The sequence below is a fragment of the Cebidichthys violaceus genome, unplaced genomic scaffold (genome assembly GCF_023349555.1).
Source record: "Cebidichthys violaceus isolate CVI_PGR_0920_01 unplaced genomic scaffold, fCebVio1.0.p SCAF_76, whole genome shotgun sequence".
Lineage (NCBI taxonomy): Eukaryota > Metazoa > Chordata > Actinopteri > Perciformes > Stichaeidae > Cebidichthys > Cebidichthys violaceus.
The window spans coordinates 322,501-345,000 of record NW_027176960.1 but is presented as its reverse complement, the minus strand read 5'-3'; the positions used below and the strand labels follow the sequence as shown (position 1 = coordinate 345,000).

Sequence of the window (22,500 nt, the reverse complement as noted above, 5' to 3'; positions counted from 1 at the left end):
ATATTTCTACTATCTGTGCTCAGTGTGTGACTTTATTTAAACGTTCCACTGCTGTGCAACATGAATACAATGTTCCACACGTTTCATCAACATGTGTGTCTTCTGTCTTCATACAGTCAGAGCATGTGAACGCAGCTCCCACTGTTCATCAACATAATGCACCGTAACTCAGAGGTGACGACGGTTACCCGGCGATGTCCGGTAGTCTCCGGTGAGAGACGGCCGGTGCGCGTTGTGACTCCGCCTCTTTTGTAGTCCTCTCCTCTTCGTACGACTCGTGTGTTCTTCTGGTGACGGTGCGTCTGGAGGGAGGCTCCTACGTGACGTCATTCATGATCCTGAGAACGTTCCTCAGACCGACGTCTTCTCAACACTAGTCGTCCTGCAGTTTGTATCTCTCCACTTCTCTGTGGCGTCTGTTAGCTCGTCTTTAGTTTATCTCTACTTCTCCACCGCTGCATCAACGTAGTGATGAAGACTCCTCCACACGCTGCATCAACGTAGTGATGAAGACTCCTCCACACGCTGCATCAACGTAGTGATGAAGACTCCTCCACACGCTGCACCAACGTAGTGATGAAGACTCCTCCACATGCTGCATCAACGTAGTGATGAAGACTCCACACGGTGCATCAACGTAGTGATGAAGACTCCTCCACACGCTGCATCAACATAGTGATGAAGACTCCTCCACACGCTGCATCAACGTAGTGATGAAGACTCCTCCACACGCTGCACCAACGTAGTGATGAAGACTCCTCCACACGCTGCATCAACGTAGTGATGAAGACTCCTCCACACGCTGCATCAACGTAGTGATGAAGACTCCTCCACACGCTGCACCAACGTAGTGATGAAGACTCCTCCACACGCTGCATCAACGTAGTGATGCATTGTACTCGGTGCTCCAGTTAGAGAAGCAGCAGCGCCTCCTGCTGGCTGCAGCCCGTCAGTGACCGACACTCAGCACAACAGCATGTTAGTGTTCATTAAGATCACAGCTGTTGTGTTTAAGTGGTCGTTTGAAATATGTATTTAAAGTTTATGGCGGCAGATTTTCTGTTTGAGTACATTTAATTAGAACTGGTCTTTGTTTGGAAATAAAAACTGAAATCTTATTTGACATAAATGTAGATTTAAAGCCTTGATATTCTGTAATAACAAGAGCAGAGATTTAGGACATCAGGGATCAAAAGAGAGAAGTTGTTATCAATTTTTGGACCTAATATGTCAAAATAATAACAGTCAAATGAAATGCATGAGCTTGTCAGTGTTGTGATACAAAGAGCAGAATGCTAACCTTCTAATGATGTCTGATTTACAAAGTGAGACGAACTTCCAGCTCAAAATCCAAGATGGCTTCTCCAACAGTAAACCAGTAACGTTCTGTTTATCAGCACTTCTGTCTGACTGGTTGGAGCCACTAGGTTTTCCGACTCGTTTTAGGTATAATGTTTACCATGTTTACCACCTTTAGCATGTTAGCATGCTAATATTAGCCAATTGTCACGAGGCAGATTGAATGTCTTTAATTCTTAACGCTTAATGCTTCACCGCTCGGAGCCAACGGCTCCACCAGCTACAGAAACACACACTTTAAATGTCCACGGGAATCTATTATTATCAATATTTACAGGTTATAAACAGTACTCTACGTTCTCTGACACTCTGCATCTTTGTGTATTTTTGCGTTTTGTTAGCCATTCTTATATCTAACGGTCCCATCCTCTCCCACCTCTCTCTCCTGCAGCAGGCGGCGCATCGTCCTCTTCCTCCTGATTCGTCGTCGCCGCAGCAACACAAAGACAACCAGCGACACGATGACCGCAATCAAGAGCCCGCCGACCACACCCGCCGCCAGCGTGGAGGTGGTGGCAGCGCTGTGAGGACACACGGAGCAGATGTTTGTGTTTCAGGTGATCATACGTTAGTATCATCCTCATCAAATGTATGCTCTGGTAAAGTTCCCATTGACTCCCATTCAGAGAAGTAAGAATTACCATTATCTCCCATTTAATAATTATCTTATTATGACCACTGTTAAAATTATTGTCATAGCAAAATGTCAGTTGTTATCCTGATGTTTCTTATGAATCTGCTTTATAAAGTATACACACATGTTGCCGGCGAGGCAAAGATTTGCGTCACTTTCCATCTGTTCACACCTTTAGGGACGTCAGATGAAAGGTTACTTTAGCATGTTATCCATGTTGAAACAAATCACTGGTAGACCTGTTTGTTTTCCTGCTGAAAAGGGTGATGTGATCGGGACGGACACGTCATGAACTCCTTCGTTTTCGGTGCTCTGAAACTCCGGATTAGTGTGGACGCTCAGTGTAAACGTAGCAAAGGATATGCATTTTATAACAGAAACGTAGACGTGTGGATGTAGCTTGAATCTGTTTTTATTTTTTTCATTTTTTTGTGAACCTCGGGCCTAAATTTGGATCAGCTAACAGGATTCAAAGCAACGTGCAGAAACAAACTGCTTTTCATTGAACTTTGGTGTTGTTGTATTTCTACCTGGTGCATTCTGACAGTCCAGCACCTGAACACCTGCAGACACAGAGACAAAAAGCTCCTTATATATTCACGTCACTTTTCTTATTTCACTTCATATCGTAGACGACACTCAACGCCTTGATGTGTGTCTCACCCCTGGGTGCAGTTCTGGTGGCAGGCCTGGCACTGGCCTGTTCTGTCGGCGTACTTCCAGATCAGCGTGTCTCCGTCTCCCAGCACATTGTGGGGGCAGCGCTGCACGCAGTGGGGGCCGTCTTTAAAGTGGGTGCACTGGGAGCACTGGTCTGGACCCTGCAGGTGAGATGAAGAGGAAGAATGTTCGTGACTCACAGCCAGTACGCATCGCAGAACGGCACTCTGCTGATTCTGATTGGCTAACAGTGCTGTCAGTCTTCTCCACGTGGGTGTAGCTCAATTCTATTGGCTCTAATGCGTCGAAAGAAGTGTCAATCACTGAAATTGACCAATGGGTTGCTGAGATAGAGCCCTGCGTCATCACAGGGGTCTGAAATCGAAAAAAACCTCCAGTACCAGAGAGACACAGAGAGGATTCTGGCCTTCAAATAAAGCCAAGACTGCTGTATTAGGATGTATTGAACACCATTAGGGAAATATATAGTTTGGTACATGAGACAATTAAAATGGCACACATGGTGCCAAAATGACCATTTTGGAGACCTCGCCTGAACTCTCTGTACTAAAACCTCTCTAAATTTGTTTTGCTTCACTTTATCAAAGTCAGACTTTGCAGAGAGACTGTTCACATATTGTGCTATGATCTGGGAGAGGTTTAAACCTATAGCTGCATCATTCCAAAGAAAGTTTTGAGGCAAACTTGAAACTTTTACATTTTTGCTGTGTGCCATCTTCATTTACTCTTAACCAGTAACATATATTCTGATAATTACAAATCTGAACAAATCTCACAAGTGTCCCCTTTAGTATAACACCAACATTATTCAAATACAGCTTGTGGTTGCAGAGATATACTCTTTTTAGTATGGGTATGCAATTTTCGAGCAGAGGCCTAAAAAATAGGGTTAGGGTTCAAGAGGTATCAATACTTGTATGTTACACTTAAATTAAGACTCGTACTTTGGGTTTTTTCAACAACATAATTTAAGCTCAAAGTACAGTCACTAGCTGAGGAAGACCACGAAGAAGACAGGATTCATGGTTTAAAATTCAGCAAATCAAAGTGAACCGTAGAGTTTAGATTGTTTTGTTACACGAATAATTCAATATTCTTCTTCCCGGATAATTGCTAGAGCAGATTTATGTGAGAATCGATCATATTGACATGCGGTGCTTTTGACAGTCTTAACTGCTCATATTAAGATTTATACGATAAAAATGAACCAGCAGCTGGACTGACCGGTCCTCGGCAGGTCGGGGTCCCGGTCTTCAGCAGACACTCTGGGTGACACGCCACACAGCTGCTGTTCACCTCCACCTCTCTGGGCTCGCTGCACAGAGAAACCAGCAGCTTTATCTACACATGAGGTCAACAGAGCGGCCTGCTTCTCAATCAGTGGTGGAAGAAGTACTTTACTACAGTGAAAGCAGTAATACATAGTGTAGAAATACTCGTTATAAGTAAAAGTCTTTTACTCAAGCAAAAGTATAAAAGCACCTAAAGTAAAAGTAGTAGTCAAGTTTAGTATATAAGTACTCAAAGTTTACTGACAATGGAACTGAACATATGTGAGCATATTAAGTGATAAGGTCATAGGTTCAAGTCCCAGCAGGGACAATCTGCTGTCTCACCCCTGCAGCAGGTTGCAGAGCGCCACACAGCGCCCCCTACGGTTGAAATGGCGACAAGAGACACACATGGTGGGACCTGGACCCCAGCAGCCCTCGTCCGTACACTCCAGGTCACAGGTTCGATTCTGTCGTTCTGTGTGAGGCAGACAAGAAGATGTTTCTCATTTCATTCTCTCCTCTGAGCAGCGATGGCTGAAAGGACGTCTCGGAGCTCACCGCAGACGTCTGGGGGAGCGTTGTTGAGCATGTTGGGAGTCTGGTGGCTGGATCTGAAGAGGCAGGTCCACTGGTCGGGTCGGTTGTAGCAGAGCTGAGAGTTGTTCTTTATCAACACTCGACCGGCACTCACCTCCTTCAGAGAGCGCAGACCCAGCCAGAGGAGGTTCTTCGCCCACATCACCAACAAACTGTACTGACTGGAGAGGAAAAGATTTAACATGGATCATCCTCTAACCAGGGGGGGAGAAGTACTCTGATCTTTTACCAAAAGGTAGTAACAGTTTGTCAAGTAAAAGCGCTGCATTCAAAACATTACTTAAACGATAGTTTAATATTTTTATTAGCTGACTCACGCGTGGGTTGTTCTTCCTCTGATGATCTCCAGGTTCTCAAACACTGACAGAGAGGTCAGGTTCTCCGGCCAGGACTGGATCAGCAGGAAGCCTGGAGGAAACACACACACACACACACACACACACACACACTGATCGCGAACGGCATACTCCAAAAACCTGATCATGTCTGGTAGGCTCACATGTAAACACACTTATTGGTGTACACCAAAATAAATAAAAAACCTTTTACAGCCTTATTCCATCACTGACTTCCTTGGACCTACCAGTGATTTCCTTCACCGTCCTGAAGTACTCCAGTTTAGCCGGGTCCATGGGCGGGATTTTATAGTGCGGGTCCCTGAAAGAGCCAATGAAAGAAAACCCCTTAGTTTCACTTTTCCTTCACTGCACATGGGGAAATCTTGATGACTGGTAAACCTAGTATTTAGGTCTGGGTTAGTGTCTCACCCAGTGAAGGAGGTTCCGATCAGGGAGACGTCCCCAATGATCTTAGAGCAGTTCCTGAAGGATTCGATGTTGGCGGCGTTGATGGCTATGGTGTTGATCAGAGCTCCAACCCCGACTCCTTCACAGACTGGAGGAAGAGAAAAGACTCTGTTGGGTTATTTGTTCAGTATTCAGGTCTCTCTCAGTCTCTGGCTGTGTCCTGTGGTTGTTGATTTTCTTTGAAGAGACTGGTCACTGATGAGGTTGGAGTCGAAGATCAACTTTTCCGAATTCTTTATTGGACATGAATCATGGGAGGAAAACTACAGCTTGCTAGACTGTAGGATTTATTCAACTTAACTAAAAAGTCAAACAGTTCTTATACCCTTCTGTCTACACAAAGGTGGAGGTGAGACACATACTTCAGTAGTAGCTTTCAGGAGCTGAGGGAGGAGAACGACGGCCAAACATTCAGCAACCATGGGTTGAAGACATTAGTCCTTTTGTAATATCTCCATTTGACCATACTGTACTTAAGGTTACAGTTACATTAGCTCTCATCCTATATAAAGCCTTTACTAGTAAGACAACCAGTAGATCCTTCTATTTATTTAAACCCACAATAAGACATCCATGTAAATGATTTATATGTGAATTTGTGTATATTCTAGTTTGTAAAATGTGTCAATCTTCTAAATTTGCATCCTTGTGTTAACATTATTGATAACTGTTTAACTTTTCATCATTTTCTCAATGTGATTTGGACAATTTTGGAGAAAATGTGCCTGCAGGATGGGGAGGGGGTGACTTATATAAAACATATAAAGTATGTGCACATGTGGTACTGCAAGTTAATAAACACGTTTACTGACATTAGTTTTGCTGCTATTGTTTTTGTTAACTGTCCTTTGCCTTTGGATTGCAAGTATTCAGGCTCCTTTCTCTACTACAAAGATATAGAGAGATGTGTATGTGTATATATGCACTGTATATATATGTACTGTATGTCTATATATGTTTGTGTGAATGTTATTGATGAATACATTGTTTATTCTATTTACAAGAACTATAAATGATTGAAAATGAGTTATTTAGCATAGCAACTGATTGAATTATTAACTGTTTTTTAATTTAGAAAAACAATATTATGAAAGAGAACTATGAATGAATTATTGACTGTATGATTAAAAAAACATTTCAGCTCGGTTCAACCTTCGCGGTCTTCAGAGGACGAGGCCAATGTGGACCACGAAGGATGCGTCCTCCGAAGAATGCGGCCGCTGGATTGGGACACAGCTCCTGTCTCTCTAGGTCTCTCTAGTTATCTCTAGGTCTGTCTAGTTATCTCTAGGTCTCTCTAGTGCTCTCTAGGTCTCTCTAGATCTCTCTAGGTCTCTCTAGTTATCTCTAGGTCTCTCTAGTGCTCTCTAGGTCTCTCTAGATCTCTCTAGGTCTCTCTAGATCTCTCTAGATCTCTCTAGGTCTCTAGTGCTCTCTAGGTCTCTCTAGATCTCTCTAGGTCTCTCTAGTTCTCTCTAGGTCTCTCTAGGTCTCTCTAGATCTCTCTAGATCTCTATAGGTCTCTCTCTAGGTCTCTCTAGTGCTCTCTAGGTCTCTCTAGATCTCTCTAGATCTCTCTAGGTCTCTCTAGGTCTCTCTAGGTCTCTCTACCTTTGGGACAGGGACCATCACAGTCTTTACAGCGCTGGACTCCGTTCTCCTCCACCTCGTACATCCCAGCGCTGCAGGTACGAACACATGATCCACCTGCCACCACATAGTTATCTTTATGCAAGAAAAACAAAAACAAAGTAGAATTGTATTAAGTCAAATGAGAAGTTGTATCTGCACTTCTTCAACACTGTTTGACTCAAAAAGGATCAAAACCGATGCAGCAGAACCAGAGATGTCATTTTTTTCTTCTTTTTTTCACACATTTGTCTTGTCAAAACCCGGCGCCTACATTACCCATAATGCAACTCTGTAGCCAACAGTTCAGTCAGAGATTCAGGTGTGTTACAGAGGTCAGATGTTGTTTTACTTTTCATACTGACTCATAATGGAGACATTAAAGGATTGATTCTTCAGCTACATCAATAGAAAGTAATTTGTTCGATCAACACTTTCATGTTGTGGCATAATGTGATTATTATTTATATATATTTAGAATGAATTACAGGGTTATCACAATAGAATTAGAGGGTTTAAGGTCCATACGTGGGCAGGCCTTGACGCAGGTCGTCCCGAAGGTGAACTTGGCGTTGGGGTTGTTGACCAGCTGGTGGGTCTTTGGGTCGTAGAGTGTCAAAGGTGGACAAGCGTCTTTACAGGTGCCGTCATCATTCAAATCCCTGCAGGCCTGGAGAGGAAGTGGAGAGACGCAGAGACAGACTTTAGTGTGTTGGGAAATGTTAATTTTGAAAATGAAGGGGTCTGTATTCATGGGGTTCCAGTGAGGCCAGCGAGGATATCCGGACCAAGACTTGAGTTTACCGGACTGTTTACCTGCATTCAACCAAAGCCTGCTCCACCACGGTTGGTCAATACTACTCGAACAGAAATCAGAACAACCAACATCTTGTCCCGTTGCCGACAGGTTCTACATGTGAATGCTGAATCTGTTCATGGAGATTACTTTTAAGGTATCGACCGAAGCAACTCAGTACCAAGTGGTGTTTGTTCCTTTACAGCTTCTGTGTGGACTTCACAATAGTTGTGCAGAACATAAACTGGGGGTTATCAGAGTTGTTATCTTTAAGGGTACTGGTACCTTTTTAAAATGATACCGGCGCTAGTGACCAAGTAAAAGAGTGAGTGAAATAATTTGGTCTGAACTAGATTCAAATAAGTTTATTTTTATTTTCTTTTTTTTACTGTAATTATTTAGCAATGCTGCTTCTTATTCACAGCAGTAGCAGACCCATCAGGAGGCCCGAGGCTTCATGGGGGACTCAACGTGGGAGCCTGAGACAAACAGAGACAGGTAAGTCTCGAGATCCCGTGTTTCTGAAGCGACCGTGAAGGTCTTCTTTTAGCACATGTTGCACACTGACCAGGCAGTCGGTGGCTCGAGGTCCAGAGCAGCCGACTGCACAGTGTTCATTACAGCAGTCGCTGGGTTTGGGGCCACGACACCTTCTGCTGCATTGCTCCGCACACTGCAACCTGGTGACTGAGACACAAGGACACACTTCAGTGCTTTTCAAGTCAATGGGTAAATTTTGCTCAGTTTTTTGGGATTTCTAGGAAAACCGCTGGGCGAATCTCTGAGAAAAGTCATTGCACACCATTCCCGATCAGGCCGCACGTTTTGGTGTATTTTTTGCGCAGGTGTTGGCAACGCTGTGTGAGGAGAAGCGAGCCAAACTTTCTGGATATGATTATTATTAAGCTCGATGGATTATATTCAGTGTGCTTTGGCCAACTTGAATGTTGAAGAGGTGAAGTTAGATAAAGTAGTGTTTACATCTCTGGCAGTGATCCGGTCCTGCTGCCCAACACGAGCCGTCAACACACAACGGGTCACACTTCTCACCTGCAAACACACACACACACACACACACATACACACATTAATGCTCAGCAGCAGCTGAATGAGGAAGCCTCATCTTTATCCCACATCAAAATATATATATTATTACTATCATTACATCTACGCGTGAAGGTGTCCATCTTGAAAAGCACGCTGGAATTGCTGTCCTTGTCCAGGATGTCCCACCACTGGATGGTCTCAGTGTTGCACAGCAAAGGATTGTGGGTCATCTTTACGCCTCCTTTCAGGATCTCTGTGAGGAGAAGATGAAGTTTGAGCATTTTTTTGGAGTCCTCAAGTCAAATCATTTAAAGGCACGGTGCAGAACAAAATTCCAGGACAAACTATTGTGTGTTCCTGCAGTTAAACTAAATTACATCACAGTTTATGTTTGGACTCGTCCTCCAGCTTCACATGCGGAGCGACAAGATACTTTCAGTCCAGTTAATGCGGCTGGATCTAACATCTCTGGGTGCGGTCTACTTCCTGCTGCCAGAGCACAATATGAATCCCTGAACTACTCCCCCCCTCTGTATTTGCTGGGGAAACGTTGTGTTTATGTGTGTGTGTGTGTGTGTGTGTGTGTGTGTGTGTGTGTGTGTGTGTGTGTGTGTGTGTGTGTGTGTGTGTGTACCTGTCAGATTGCTGAGCCTCAGCTGTCTCAGCCCGCTGGTGTAGTTGAGCGTAGCAGACGAGTGGTTCCAGTAGTTCAACATCACTATCAGGGCGAACTGGTTTTCGTAGAGGTTCTGGCCTCGGATCAGCTTCAGATTGACCAGCGGGATGTCGGCAACCTCGTTAATGGCGATCAGAACGTAGCCGCCCACTTCCTGGATGGTCTGAAGAGAAAAGAAGAAATCATCAGCGGTTGTTTTTAATTTTTTTCTTCTACAAATTGCAAATAATTTGAATTCCTGCTCAACATTTTCCAAATCAATCAACAATCTTGATTTCCTTCCTTCAACGCAGCCGCTGGTTTCAGCTCATTTATAAAGACGTCAACAGTTGAGTCGCCATTTAATTGTCAGGAATTTGAAGCAAGTCTTCTGATAGCAGTCCACCTCAGAGTGGGTAAGACGGCAGAAGGGTCTTCTATTACCCACCTCTGAGGGGGTAAGATCTGAGGGGGTAAAGATCTATCAAAAGAAGTCCATCCCAGTCTCTAGCCTGAAAAATCCCACTCTTTACTGGGAATCTCTCCTCCTGCTTTTAGGTTAGCAACAGAATGTAACTGGTTGTAACTGGTTTGGTCCTGTTAGAACCAGAAGCACTATATAAGGCTCAAGTGACTATGTTACACAAAGTGTCTAAGCAGTTTATATGTTAAATCACTTCTATTATGAAATAAAACAGTTTATATGTTCAAAGGTTATAAAAAGTATAAACAAGATATATGTTGTGATGGTTATACTTTTATGCTTTCATACTTTTCTACGACCTCTTAACACTACAAACTGATGTGTGATTTGGAAATGAATCAGTAGGAATAGAAAGTGTGTTTGACACCAAATGACCTCTTCAACACACAGACCTGGAGGAAGGACAGGTCCTGGTGCTCCAGGGTGTGGGTGACCTCCAGGTTCTCCAGGACCACGGAGCAGTTGGTGTACATCCTCACCATGTTGTCATAGTGATTGTCACGAGTCCCCAGCATCGTCAGGTCGTTATGCGTTCCCTGACACACTAAAAAGATGGAGAGACGGACGTTAGTTGCAGTTCCTCTGACAGCCACTAGTTTCCTGATTTACTCAGGTTGTATTGAAATTAAAATTGAACGATTAAAATCTGAAGAGTAGCTAAAGCTGTCAGATAAATGCAGTAGAAGTATGAAGTAACATAACATGTACTTGTAATTCATACTTTCATGTGGTTGCTGAAGTGTTGAATGTTTAAACCTGTAACATCCCATCAGGTACCACAGCGATGTTTCCAGATAAGAAGTCATTACGTGAAGTATTTAAGAGACAGGAAGGTGTGACGCCTTCACAAAGAAGAACCGGTTCAACCGCAGAACACATGAAGACAATTATCTGTCAGAGAGGAATGAAACCTTACAGGCTCAGAACGAGAAAGCAGCTTCCTGCAGAATGTCAGAAACAACCAGGATAAACTAAAAGAACAAAGAGGGGTTTCATTTGTTACATCGCAGGATGGGAAGTGTTTGTTGGGAGACATTCTGCTGCATCATGACATACGTTCGGCAGCGTCATGACAGACATTCTGCTGCATCATGACAGACGTTCTGCTGCATCATGACAGACGTTCTGCAGCGTCATGACATACGTTCTGCTGCATCGTGACAGACGTTCTGCTGCATCATGACAGATGTTCTGCTGCATCGTGACAGACGTTCTGCAGCATCATGACAGACGTTCTGCTGCATCGTGACAGATGTTCTGCAGCATCATGACAGACGTTCTGCTGCATCGTGACAGACGTTTTGCTGCATCGTGACAGATGTTCTGCAGCATCATGACAGACGTTCTGCTGCATCGTGACAGACATTCTGCTGCATCATGACAGACATTCTGCTGCATCGTGACAGACGTTCTGCAGCATCGTGACAGACGTTCTGCTGCATCGTGACAGACGTTCTGCTGCATCGTGACAGACGTTCTGCAGCGTCATGACATACGTTCTGCTGCATCGTGACAGACATTCTGCAGCGTCGTGACATACGTTCTGCTGCATCGTGACATACATTCTGCTGCATCATGACAGACGTTCTGCAACGTCATGACATACGTTCTGCTGCATCGTGACAGACATTCTGCTGCATCATGACAGACGTTCTGCAGCATCGTGACAGACGTTCTGCTGCATCGTGACAGACGTTCTGCTGCATCGTGACAGACGTTCTGCAGCGTCATGATATACGTTCTGCTGCATCGTGACAGACGTTCTGCAGCGTCGTGACAGATGTTCTGCAGCGTCATGACAGACGTTCTGCAGAGTCGTGACATAGGTTCTACAGCGTCGTGACATACATTCTGCAGCGTCATGAAATACATTCTGCAGCGTCATGACATACGTTCTGCAGCGCCGTGACGTTCTGCTGCATCTAGACCTGTGGTTAAACTGTGGTTAAGTGTTTTTATTGATGCTTCTGAGCATGAAGAGACAGTAAACTTTGGTTTAAACAGCGGTTTAAACTGATTTAAACTGCGGTTTGAACTGTGATCTAAGCTGTGGTTTGAACTAGTTTAAACTGTGGTTTAACTTTAACTTTTCTGATTGTCGGCTAAATACAGAACAATATAAGAAAAACTACTCAACACGATAAACTACAGTCGTTTACTGTCTTTATTACAAAATGTGTTTCTGTATCTGCTGCTGAATTAAATTTAAATGAATTCAATACTTTTAAAATCTATATTAGTCTTTGTCTCAAGATGTTAAGACAGATTTATTTAATTGAAGTGAATCGACATCTAGTGTTTGAACCAGAATGTGTGATATATTAGAAACATGCTCACGTTATGTTCTACTTTATTGAAACATTCGTAGTTTGTCTCTCAGCTGTAAGCAGAACCTTGTTTATTTGGACTTGTGGACTCAGACTAATGTTGTCCTGCAGAATACCAGGAACACAGGCCTTGTCTCTGTGTATCACACACACACACACATATCCAATGTTAAAGATTGTAATCTTTTCTAATGTGTAATCCATAACACCGGTGTCGTCACAAATCTATTCACCGGTGAGAATATTTCCTCACCGAGGCATTCCTAACCATTCTGTCACTGAAAAGTTTTAACAGGAAACTATAGCAGAGTGTCATCAGCTAACCCTAACCCATCAACTTTTGTATTGCTAATTCAACAAGAAAGAAGGGATGAGATGAAAAAACCCACAAAGAGACATAAACTACTTTAAAGAGATGCAAAACGACTGCAAAGAGACAAAAAAGGTATCTTTCTCTCTGTCTGGGTGTCTGTTGTCTCAGCATCTGTCCACAGCCTGGTGAGCACAGTTTGCTGCCACACACACACACACACACACACACACACACACACACACAGAGAAATCGTTGGAAGTTTCTGTTGGCAGGCTGAAGGTCAAAGCGCTCAGTTCAAACGTCTCTCAGTCACAACAATCAGTGTTTCATCATTTACTGCAGCTGAAGCTCTCGAGTTTAGGGTTAGGGTCAGTTTTAACATCAAGAACAAACACAACACACACACACACACACACTCTCTGTTCTCATGTTTGTATCGATGACTGATCACTGCAGAGAAGCTGCTGAATGTGAAAGTCTTAGTTATCTCAGTTTAGATCTTTGATGAACGTCTTTGGGTTCGAGGCTGTTGGTCGGACAAATTGAGCAATTTGTCCTTTTAGGCTTTTTAAATATTGACTTGATTAATCAATAGTTTGATTTACAGTGTGTGTGTGTGTGTGTGTGTGTGTGTGTGTGTGTGTGTGTGTGTGTGTGTGTGTGTGTGTGTGTGAGATGAACTCAGTCATTCTCATCTTTTCATGAAGTAGGATGAAAAGTAAACACAGGTGTGTTTATTAAAAAGTTCATTCATTTTAAGGGTTAACAATGTGAAGGGTTCATCCTCTGGAGAGCAGGAGGGAGATATCTCACTCAGGAGCCCTGTTCTGTTTTTAACATGAAATTATTTTTTTCTCACCCCGGACTCCCGCTCTCTCCCTCCCGCAGTAACACGCTCTCTCTCCGGGTCTCTCACCCCGGACTCCCGCTCTCTCCCTCCCGCAGTAACACGCTCTCTCTCCCCGGACTCGGTCCTACCTGTCCTGCCGGGATCGGTGCAGCAGCAGCGGCCGAGCAGCAGCAGCAGCAGCGCCGCTCCTCCTCCACAGAAGCTCATGTCTCTTTCTCTGAGTTAAAGTTCCTCCATGAGAACAACGTGAAGGTGTTTGTGAGCCGAGAGCTGAAGCTGAATGACGAACCTGGTGGAGTCAGAGAGAAGTCCACCTCTCTGTCTGTCTCTTTCTCTCTCTGTCTCTCTCTCTCTCTGTCTGTCTCTCTCTCTGTCTGTCTCTCTCCCTCTCTGTCTCTCTCTCTCTCTGTCTGTCTCTCTCTCTCTCTGTCTCTGTCTCTCTCTGTCTCTCTCTCTCTCTGTCTGTCTCTCTGACTGTTTCTCTCTCTCTATCTCTCTCTCTGTCTCTGTCTCTGTCTCTGTCTCTGTCTCTCTCTCTGTCTCTGTCTCTGTCTCTGTCTCTCTCTCTGTCTGTCTCATTTAGTTACTAATATCTTTATTGTCATAATCATGTTGCTCCTGCTTCGTTGTTTTTTAGTGGTTCTGTTTTATTATTTATTATATTTAAGTCTTGTTTTGTTTGTTTTATTAAACAGGTGTTTTGATCATTTTCGTTCTTTATTCATACTTTATTGAAACTCTGTATTTTACTGTCTTACAGTTCAACGTTGAAAACTAAATTGTTAGACTATTTATACATAAAATAAAGTAAATAAAACTATAATACACTTGTTTCTTTCTTTCAGGGTCTCCTGGAAGTACTGCACTTTAGTACAACTTGAAGGTACTTTACTTGTATGTTACTTTCTTTTCCACTATTCAGAGGGACATTGTTGATTATTTGGGAGAATATCATGAATCGTGACATGAAATTTTCACATAGTCCCAAGCTGACATGAATATTTTTATTATTTTATACTTTTATTATCAATGAATCTATTTTATAAATATACGAACAAACAAATAATTAGATAAATTGTTAAATAAATAAATAAGTAAATGAACAAATAAATAAGCAAGTAAATAAATAAAGAAATGGATGAATGATTAAGTAGATGAATAAGTAAATAAATACATTTTTTATTGAATATTTAGTCTGTATCTTATAAGGATACTGAGTTTCCTTATGAATCAAAAACAGACATTTGGACTGCATTTGTGTGGGCTGGTTATGTAGTCCAAATGTCCTAATCCATTTGGCAGACAGTGTCTCGTTTGGCCCTAGATAATCATAGCACCCAGTGACCCAAAAAAGTTAATGACATATGGACTACACCACCACCCCCATACAGATGTAGTCCAAATGTCAGTTTCCTAATAAATCAAAAACGGACATTTGGACTACATTTATATTGGCTTACCATGCACGGCAAATGTCCTAACCCATTTGGGAGACAGTGTCCCGTTTGGCCCTAGATAATCATAGCACCTAGTAACAAAAAAAGTTACTAACATTTGGAATACACCACCATCCCATACAAATTTTTGTGCAAATTTGTAGCGGGCCACTTTGGAGGTATGTTCCTTGAGTGATAGTCACTGCATGTCCCCCGGAGAAGGAAGGGCTGTTGCGGAGGTGTTTTATCTGATTTTGAGCCTGGTTTCTTGGGTTACAGTTAATGGATTTCCTGACACAAATTGCAGCAATAACTGCTTTATGCTCAAAGCTAGGAGCCCTCTCACCATGACAAGTTTGAAGCAAATCCGATGAATTTTTGGATTTTCAGCTAGATCAGTGACTTGTGTGCTTCTTTGGCTGATAACTCAAATCAATCAAGTTGTTCCATTTTTTTCCCTTATCCCCCAATGCAAATGTAGGCGACGCGTCCCGTGAGCTCTTATGGGCGGTTTAGAAAACTAAACTACTTAGTTAGGTTTAGACAACAATACTACTTAGTTAAGCTTCTCATTTCACATGAAGAACGAACAGCAGTTTGCTGGAGGAAAGAAACCTATCCACTTCCCTTCCCTCCGTACTTCCTTTTTCATGATTACGTGGATAACATATGAAATACTTTCATGGGATATCTATAAATTACGGTGAATTATTTTTCGTAGCTATGAATGCTGGATGAGACCAACCTGCACATAACTTTCCATATTTCAGCAACATCACTTCTGTAGTTATTTTTAACACAAACCACAATCTTTTCCTGAACATCACTCAGTATTTCAATATCTTGCCTTAACTTGTTTTTACTGTGAAGACTGAAGTTTATTTTGCAAAGACTGTATTTATGTAATGAATAGAAATTGACTAGTTTCTGGACTTTCATAGGAAAAATGAGGAGTAACTTTTCATAAGATATCATCAACATCAGGATTCAAATTGCCCTCTCACACACACACACACACACACACACACACACACACACACACACACACACACACACCGGGTTTGCTCTCAAATAACTAAAATCATCAAAACACACTGACCGGATCATTTATACAAAATGAAACTATTTAAAAACACATATTTAAAAGAGATTTTAAACATCAATTTGAATTTCTTGGGGAAATGAAGGTTTAATAAATGCGAATCATAAGGGCATCATTGAGGAGGAATCATCTGATTCCATGTGTAAATCACTCAGTGTGACTACAGATCACCTGTACTGAAATGTGAGTTTCAGGTCAGTGAGGTTGAATATTGTCCTTTATGGGTTTCTGTACTCGGTGCTCCAGTTAGAGGAGCAGCAGCGCCTCCTGCTGGCTGCAGCCCGTCAGTGACCGACACTCAGCACAACAGCATGTTAGTGTTCATTAAGATCACAGCTGTTGTGTTTAAGTGGTCGTTTGAAATATGTATTTAAAGTTTATGGCGGCAGATTTTCTGTTTGAGTACATTTAATTAGAACTGGTCTTTGTTTGGAAATAAAAACTGAAATCTTATTTGACATAAATGTAGATTTAAAGCCTTGATATTCTGTAATAACAAGAGCAGAGATTTAGGACATCAGGGATCAAAAGAGAGGATATATATATATATGTACAGTATTTATATATATATATATATATATATATATATATATATATATATAAATACTGTACATTAAGTGATACCAGACATCTGATTCATTCTCAACGTTTTGATTTCATTAAAAAATGCAAAAAAAAAATTACATTTTTTTTTTAAATAAAAATCCTTTATGAGAATCACTAATACTGAAACTTTAATCATGTTCTAAAAGTACAGAATCAAATAAAATCTTCATCATCATCATCAGGTCAACAATGTTAGCTTGTTATCTGACAGTGTTATATAATGAATAATTAATATATTAATATATATAATTCACTGTGTTTAGAAAACTAATGACAATCATGTGAAATACAAAAAGAAGCTCAACACAATAAATAGCATCAAAGCTGCTCGTCAGAGAATAATGCATTCATAAATAAGACTCCAGGTTTGTCACTACGGTTCATGTTTTCATGTACAAACTGAATTCAGCATGAAAAATATTAGAAGTTGGCCTCATGTGTGTATGTGAAAGAATTTATTAATATTTTATGACCAAATACCTGCAGAGCCATCAGTCTCTGGACTCTTCATGTATTTATGTATTTATTATTGATGTACGTATTTATTAATTGATTGATTTCTTGATTCTTGTATTTATTTATCAGTTTATTTTTGTATTTATCATTTTTATATTTATGTATCTATTATTGTATTTATTGATTCATGAATTGATTTATGTATTTATATATATAAAAAAATATTGATTGATTCATGTATTTATTTGTGTATTATTGTATTCATTTATGCATTTTTGTATTTATTGATTTAAATGTATATATATATATATATATATATATATATATATATATATATATATATATATATATATATATATATGTATTGACTGATGTATCTATTTATTTGTATATTAATGTATTTATTTGTTTATCAGTGTATTTATTGATTTAAATGTCTGTATTTATTCATTCATGTATTTATTTATGTATTTATATATATGTATTTGTATTGATTGCTTGATGTATTTATTGACTGACGTATCTATTAATGTATTTATTGTGTATTAATGTATCTATTGTGTATTCTTGTATTTATTGTGTATTATTGTATGTCATGATTTAAATGTATATATTTATTAATGTATTCTTGTATGTCTTAATGTATTTATTGTGTATTCTTGTATGTCTTAATGTATTTATTGTGTATTCTTGGGACACAGACAGGTTAATAATCTGTCTCCAGAGGACAGCGTGCAGCGTCTCTCAGTGGGAGTGGTCTCCTGCAGGTCACGTGGTCCCAGCCTTTGTTGATTTGCTTCAGTAGAAGAAGAACAGCAGGACACAAAAAAAAAAAAAAAAAAAAAAAAGGGAGTCCCGGTCCGACCGACCCACCAAAATCCGCAAATCGTCCCCGGTGCACACTCGCTCCTCTTCGGCCTGGATGCTGCTGGAAGCCGCTTTTTTTATTCTCCACCTGGATCTCTTTTGTCCGCGGAACGCTCCGCGGTTCTCCCCGCCGGTTTGAGAGCGAGGCAGCGGGGCTGGGGGATGGAGGCTCGGTCCGGGCTGTGAGCAGACTGGTTTTAGGGGGTGGTGGAGGTGTGCGTGTGTGTGTGTGTGTGTGTGTGTGTGTGTGTGTGTGTGTGTGTGTGTGTGTGTGTGTGTGTGTGTGTGAGTGAGTGAGTGAGTGAGTGTGTGTGTGAGAGCGTGTGTGTGTGTGGGGGGTCGGTGTGTGAAGCCCCAGGCCCTGCTTTGCTTTGTTATCCGGGGCTTCGTCTAGCAGCCCTCCTCCCGGCTCTCCCATCGTGTTTCCCGGAGCTGTTCTTTCCTCCAGAGAGACTCGGAGCCGCGGAGAGGAACTCATGGAGGGCGTCCGGGTCTGAAGTCGCTACATTTCAGCTCCGCTCGTCTCCTGCGGACCGTTTTTCACTGAGGATTTTATTTGAAGGACGAATCTCGAAAAACAAATCTTTTTATTCCTGTTTTTTCTTTCTTCTTTCTACTCCTCCGTGTCTGCTTGTGGACCTCTATCTACCCCTGCACACACAGACCTGAATCTCCTATCTTCATTTAAACCTCCACCTCTCCCTTTATTCTCCACCTCTCCACCCTTCTTCCTTCTCCCTCCGGCCTCCATCATGGCTCCTGTGTGCCGGGTCTCCTGGTGCTGCTGCCTGCTGCTCCTGCTGGTTCTCCCCGCCGTGCGGAGCTCGTTCCCCCGCAGCGGTGGCGGTGCGGACTGCGGCCCCGGGAAGGCCGCCGACTGCCCAGGTGAGACACAACAACAACAACATCCTGTTTACACCTGAACGCATCACCTGTGGTCCTCTGGTTTTCTGATCACGTTGGAGGTTTTTTGAGGAGGTCAGAGGTCACAGTTTGACCCCCCCCCTTTATTGGATGATGATCACGTGATCCAGCTGTGTTCGTTGACACATCTTTGGGGTTTGATGGAGATCTGATGCCGAAGAGACGACAAAAGGCCTTTGGTTTTTGACAGCCGGCGTTACCAGGTGATGTCACAGGTGATGTCACAGGTGATGTCACAGGTGATGTCACAGGTGTTTCCTTTAGTCCCGCCTTCTCCCAGTCCTCGGTCCGGCCCTCGTTCTCGTGAACTTGAGCTTTTTTTTACAACTTGCAAGACTGAATGATTTAAAGGAACAGTGCTGTATAATATTCACAACTCTACGTTGTTATTATGTCTGTCATGACCTGAAGCCAAGAATCATTATCGTTAGCTTAGCATGAGCTCTTCTCAGTGTTTTCTACGGGAGCCCAGAGCAGACAAACAGAACACTCGACTCTACAGAGAGACTCTCGTGTTTCATGTCCCCTGAAGGCCACCGTAGCTCTCCGAGTTCTGAAAGAGTTATTCAGTTGGTTGCAATCTGCAAACCCCCCACTAGAGGCCGCTAACTGGTGCGCGCTGCTCCTTTAAGGGCTGGTCAGGTGTAGGTACTGGGTTAGTTGAGTCCCATCAGAATACATGAGTTACAGACGTCTCTCAATGTGAGTCAATGTAAGAAGTTGTAGTTCTACCGTTTGGCCATTTTGTAAAGTTTGTTGCAGTCTCTTCCTGTTGTCTCGGCTCTGGATGTGGTCTGAGCCGTCGGGTCCCAATGTGTCATTCATTCATTCATTCATTCATTCATTGGTTCATTGGTTCATTCATTCATTGGTTCATTCATTCATTGGTTCATTGGTTCATTCATTCATTGGTTTATTCATTCATTGGTTCATTCATTCATTCATTCATTAGTTCATTGGTTCATTGGTTCACTCTTTCATTCACACCTTCCCTCCATCATATCGTCACCATGATAACAGAGACATCACCTGTACAGTGAGATCAGAGATGAGTCAGAAAGAGACGGGAGACATTTAACCTGTGTGTGTGTGTGTGTGTGTGTGTGTGTGTGTGTGTGTGTGTTGACCACTCCTCACTTTAACTGGGCTCTATTTCAGGGTTAATTACAGGCTGAAGAACCAGGGCGAGGTTTCAAGAGGGTGTGGAACCACGTTGACTTGTGTGCTGATGTTCTGCTGATGTTCTGTATGTTTTAGGAGCCGTTGATCTCCATTAAAAACACGTCATGTTCCTTCATCAGCATGAACTCAGTGATGTGACGTTGTGTCTGAATATGTGTATATATATGTGTAAATATATATATATATATATATATATATATATATATATACACACACACATATATATGTATATGTATGACAGAAGTCTGGATATGTAAAGAAGTATAAATACACATATGTTTAATTATTGATTAATAAACTAGATCTGAGATGATTAATAGTTCAGGTCATTCTTCATGTGCTGGTTCCTCATGTATTAATGTTAATAATATTACAATATTAGTAATAATGTTACAATGTTAATGTATAGTAATAATGTTAATGTATTAGTAATATTCATGTATTAGTAATATTAATGTATTATTAATAATGTTAATTTATTAGTAATATTAATGTATTGGTAATAATGTTAATTTATTAGTAATATTAATGTTTTAGTAATAATGTTGAGGTTTGGACTCACCAAACATTGTGAAGGTGTCACTATTTCTTTCACTATTTCTTTCACTATTTTTACAAACCAAATAATCGTTTAATAGAGAAAATAATCATCAGATTAATCCACGTTGAAAATGATCATGATCCTAAATGATAAATCAGTCTGTAGTTTATTCTGACTGACTCACATTAACCGTCCTGTGGATTCATCCGCCGCTGAAAATAGTCCCCAACAAAGGGACTACTTCCTCCTGCTGGTTTGATCAAAGCTTCCGCGAGCAGCTGATGAAGCTCTACGTTTGTGTTTTTAAAGACTCGCGTGTCGGAGAGTTTGATGTTTTCAGCTCTCTGATCTAAATCCAGACACGTGGAACTAAAATAGTTCATGAGAACACGGATCAGTGTTTTAGGATCTAAAGGATGAAATCTTTGTGTTTCTATTTCCAGAAGGTCTGAACTCTTCTTCTTTAGTTAGTCACAGATGTTCTCCTAAGAAAAGACTTCAGAGTTCACTCATCTTTCTATAACTTTCTATGACGTTCTTCAACATGACACAAAGAGAGAACCAGTTCTACAGTTCTTGGTGCTGAAGAACCTCGGGTGTCCACATACTTTTGGCCGTGTGGTGTGACTGGATGTAGGTTGAGAAGAGAAAAACAAGACGAGAGATGATGAAGTCGTTGGAGCGAGAGAGAGAGAGAGAGAGAGAGAGAGAGAGAAGTCTGTTTTCGCTTCACTGATCTCCGGAGGATGAAAACGTTCTTCCACTTGCGTTTGAGGTCAATGGTCTTTGTTACTGACTGGCCTCGGATCAGCTTCACTTTCTTCATCACTGACGCTTCAGAGCACCTCGTCTGATGAAACACTGAACACTCGTCAGCTTCTTTAAACTACCCGCTGCTTGTGTCGTCACTCTGTTTACAGAACGCCGGTGCAGTTTATTCTTTATTTTGTAGAGACCTTTTTTAACCCGACTGTGAGATGTTGTTCTGTGGTCGTGTCTCAGGTCACTGACTCGCCAGAGTTCTGAATCAGTGACCTGATCAGCGCCTGAAACCCGGTTCACAACACAGAGACTTTCTCTCTCTTAGAGCCAATCGGAGAGGTTTTATGGACCCGAGGCTGTTTTAGTGTTAAAGCTGATCTGAAACTCTGTTCTGGTCCAGAAAACTGTCTCTGGTCTTCTTCAGAATGGTGGTCTATCGGTCTGCAAAACAAGAACCTTTTTACGGACTCAGAAACCTGACCCGCATTTTGAGTGCAGGAACCTGGGGGTTTGGTTCTGAGTCCCCAAAAAGCCCCTGCTGCAGGATTGAGGGTTTTTTGATGGTCTAGGCAGGAACCGTCTTTGACAGTTTACAGCAGAGTTGGGACTAAGTCAGCAGTTTGCAAGTCACAAGTAAGTCTTGAGTCTTTGCACTCAAGTCTGGCAAGTCAGGTCCTGGGTCAAGACAAGCAAGTCTAGAGTCAACTCCCAAGTCAGGTCCTGGGTCAAGACAGGCAAGTCCCGAATCAAATACCAAGTCAAGTACTGGGTTAAGAAAGGCAAGTCCCAAATCAATACAGGCAAGTTCTGAGTCAAGTCCGGAGACCAATCCCTAGTCCTAAACTCTTGAGTTTCATGTGGAACTCTTCATCAAATGTAATGACATTTTGCATTTCTGTAATTTTTGGACCTGTCCGTTTTTTGCTTACTGCCATTCATTTCTTGTTGACCACTGCGTAGTTCTCTGGTGTCCGGATTCACTTGAACGCTTGAGGTCTTTACTGTCTGACGTCGTGCTCACATTTCACAAACGGCTGTTTGTAGGTTGTTGTTTGTGTAAACGGAGGCTTTCCTCACTGTAACTCCCCACAGAGCCGTGGTGACGCGTCTCTGCAGACCTGAGTGACTCCGTAAACAAGCTGTAATTGGTTTGGCGACGCTGCCAACCGGCA

The 22,500-nt window shown here is 42.0% G+C and overlaps 2 protein-coding genes across 3 annotated transcripts in view; one reads left to right on the top strand and one right to left on the bottom strand.

The window, feature by feature from the left end:
* Nucleotides 1-2,387: 2,387 nt before the first annotated feature.
* Nucleotides 2,388-13,886, bottom strand: LOC137892156 (melanoma receptor tyrosine-protein kinase). 2 transcript variants are annotated; one of them, XM_068737100.1, is made up of 16 exons: nucleotides 13,581-13,886; nucleotides 10,355-10,506; nucleotides 9,458-9,662; nucleotides 8,942-9,076; nucleotides 8,758-8,826; nucleotides 8,345-8,463; nucleotides 7,509-7,650; nucleotides 6,963-7,076; nucleotides 5,313-5,439; nucleotides 5,129-5,202; nucleotides 4,863-4,953; nucleotides 4,507-4,706; nucleotides 4,291-4,423; nucleotides 3,899-3,989; nucleotides 2,657-2,814; nucleotides 2,388-2,556 (listed from the first exon to the last, which is right to left on the bottom strand). In XM_068737100.1, exons 1-16 carry the CDS (start codon nucleotides 13,657-13,659, stop codon nucleotides 2,520-2,522), a joined length of 1,926 nt encoding a protein of 641 aa, XP_068593201.1. In that variant the 5' UTR covers nucleotides 13,660-13,886; the 3' UTR covers nucleotides 2,388-2,519. The 2 variants fall into 2 exon arrangements, with proteins under 2 accessions (XP_068593201.1, XP_068593202.1); XM_068737101.1 differs by lacking the exon at nucleotides 6,963-7,076.
* A 4,601-nt stretch (nucleotides 13,887-18,487) lies between these two features.
* Nucleotides 18,488-22,500, top strand: part of LOC137892187 (tomoregulin-1-like) — a 12,494-nt gene continuing 8,481 nt past the window's right edge. Inside the window, exon 1 of the mRNA XM_068737162.1 lies at nucleotides 18,488-18,804. Within this exon, the coding sequence (XP_068593263.1) occupies nucleotides 18,672-18,804 (133 nt within the window). The 5' untranslated portion in view covers nucleotides 18,488-18,671. The remainder of the gene's footprint in view (nucleotides 18,805-22,500) is intronic.

What these genes read in the sequence shown, in the direction of transcription:
- LOC137892156 (XM_068737100.1), bottom strand. Translation starts at nt 13,659, where the DNA reads ATGAGCTTCTGTGGAGGAGGAGCGGCGCTGCTGCTGCTGCTGCTCGGC. An exon ending in ACCGGATCACTGCCAGAGAT is followed by an intron (nt 8,464 to 8,757) that starts GTAAACACTACT and finishes CTTGTGTCTCAG; the next exon opens with TCACCAGGTTGCAGTGTGCG. An exon ending in CGCTCCCCCAGACGTCTGCG is followed by an intron (nt 4,424 to 4,506) that starts GTGAGCTCCGAG and finishes TGCCTCACACAG; the next exon opens with AACGACAGAATCGAACCTGT.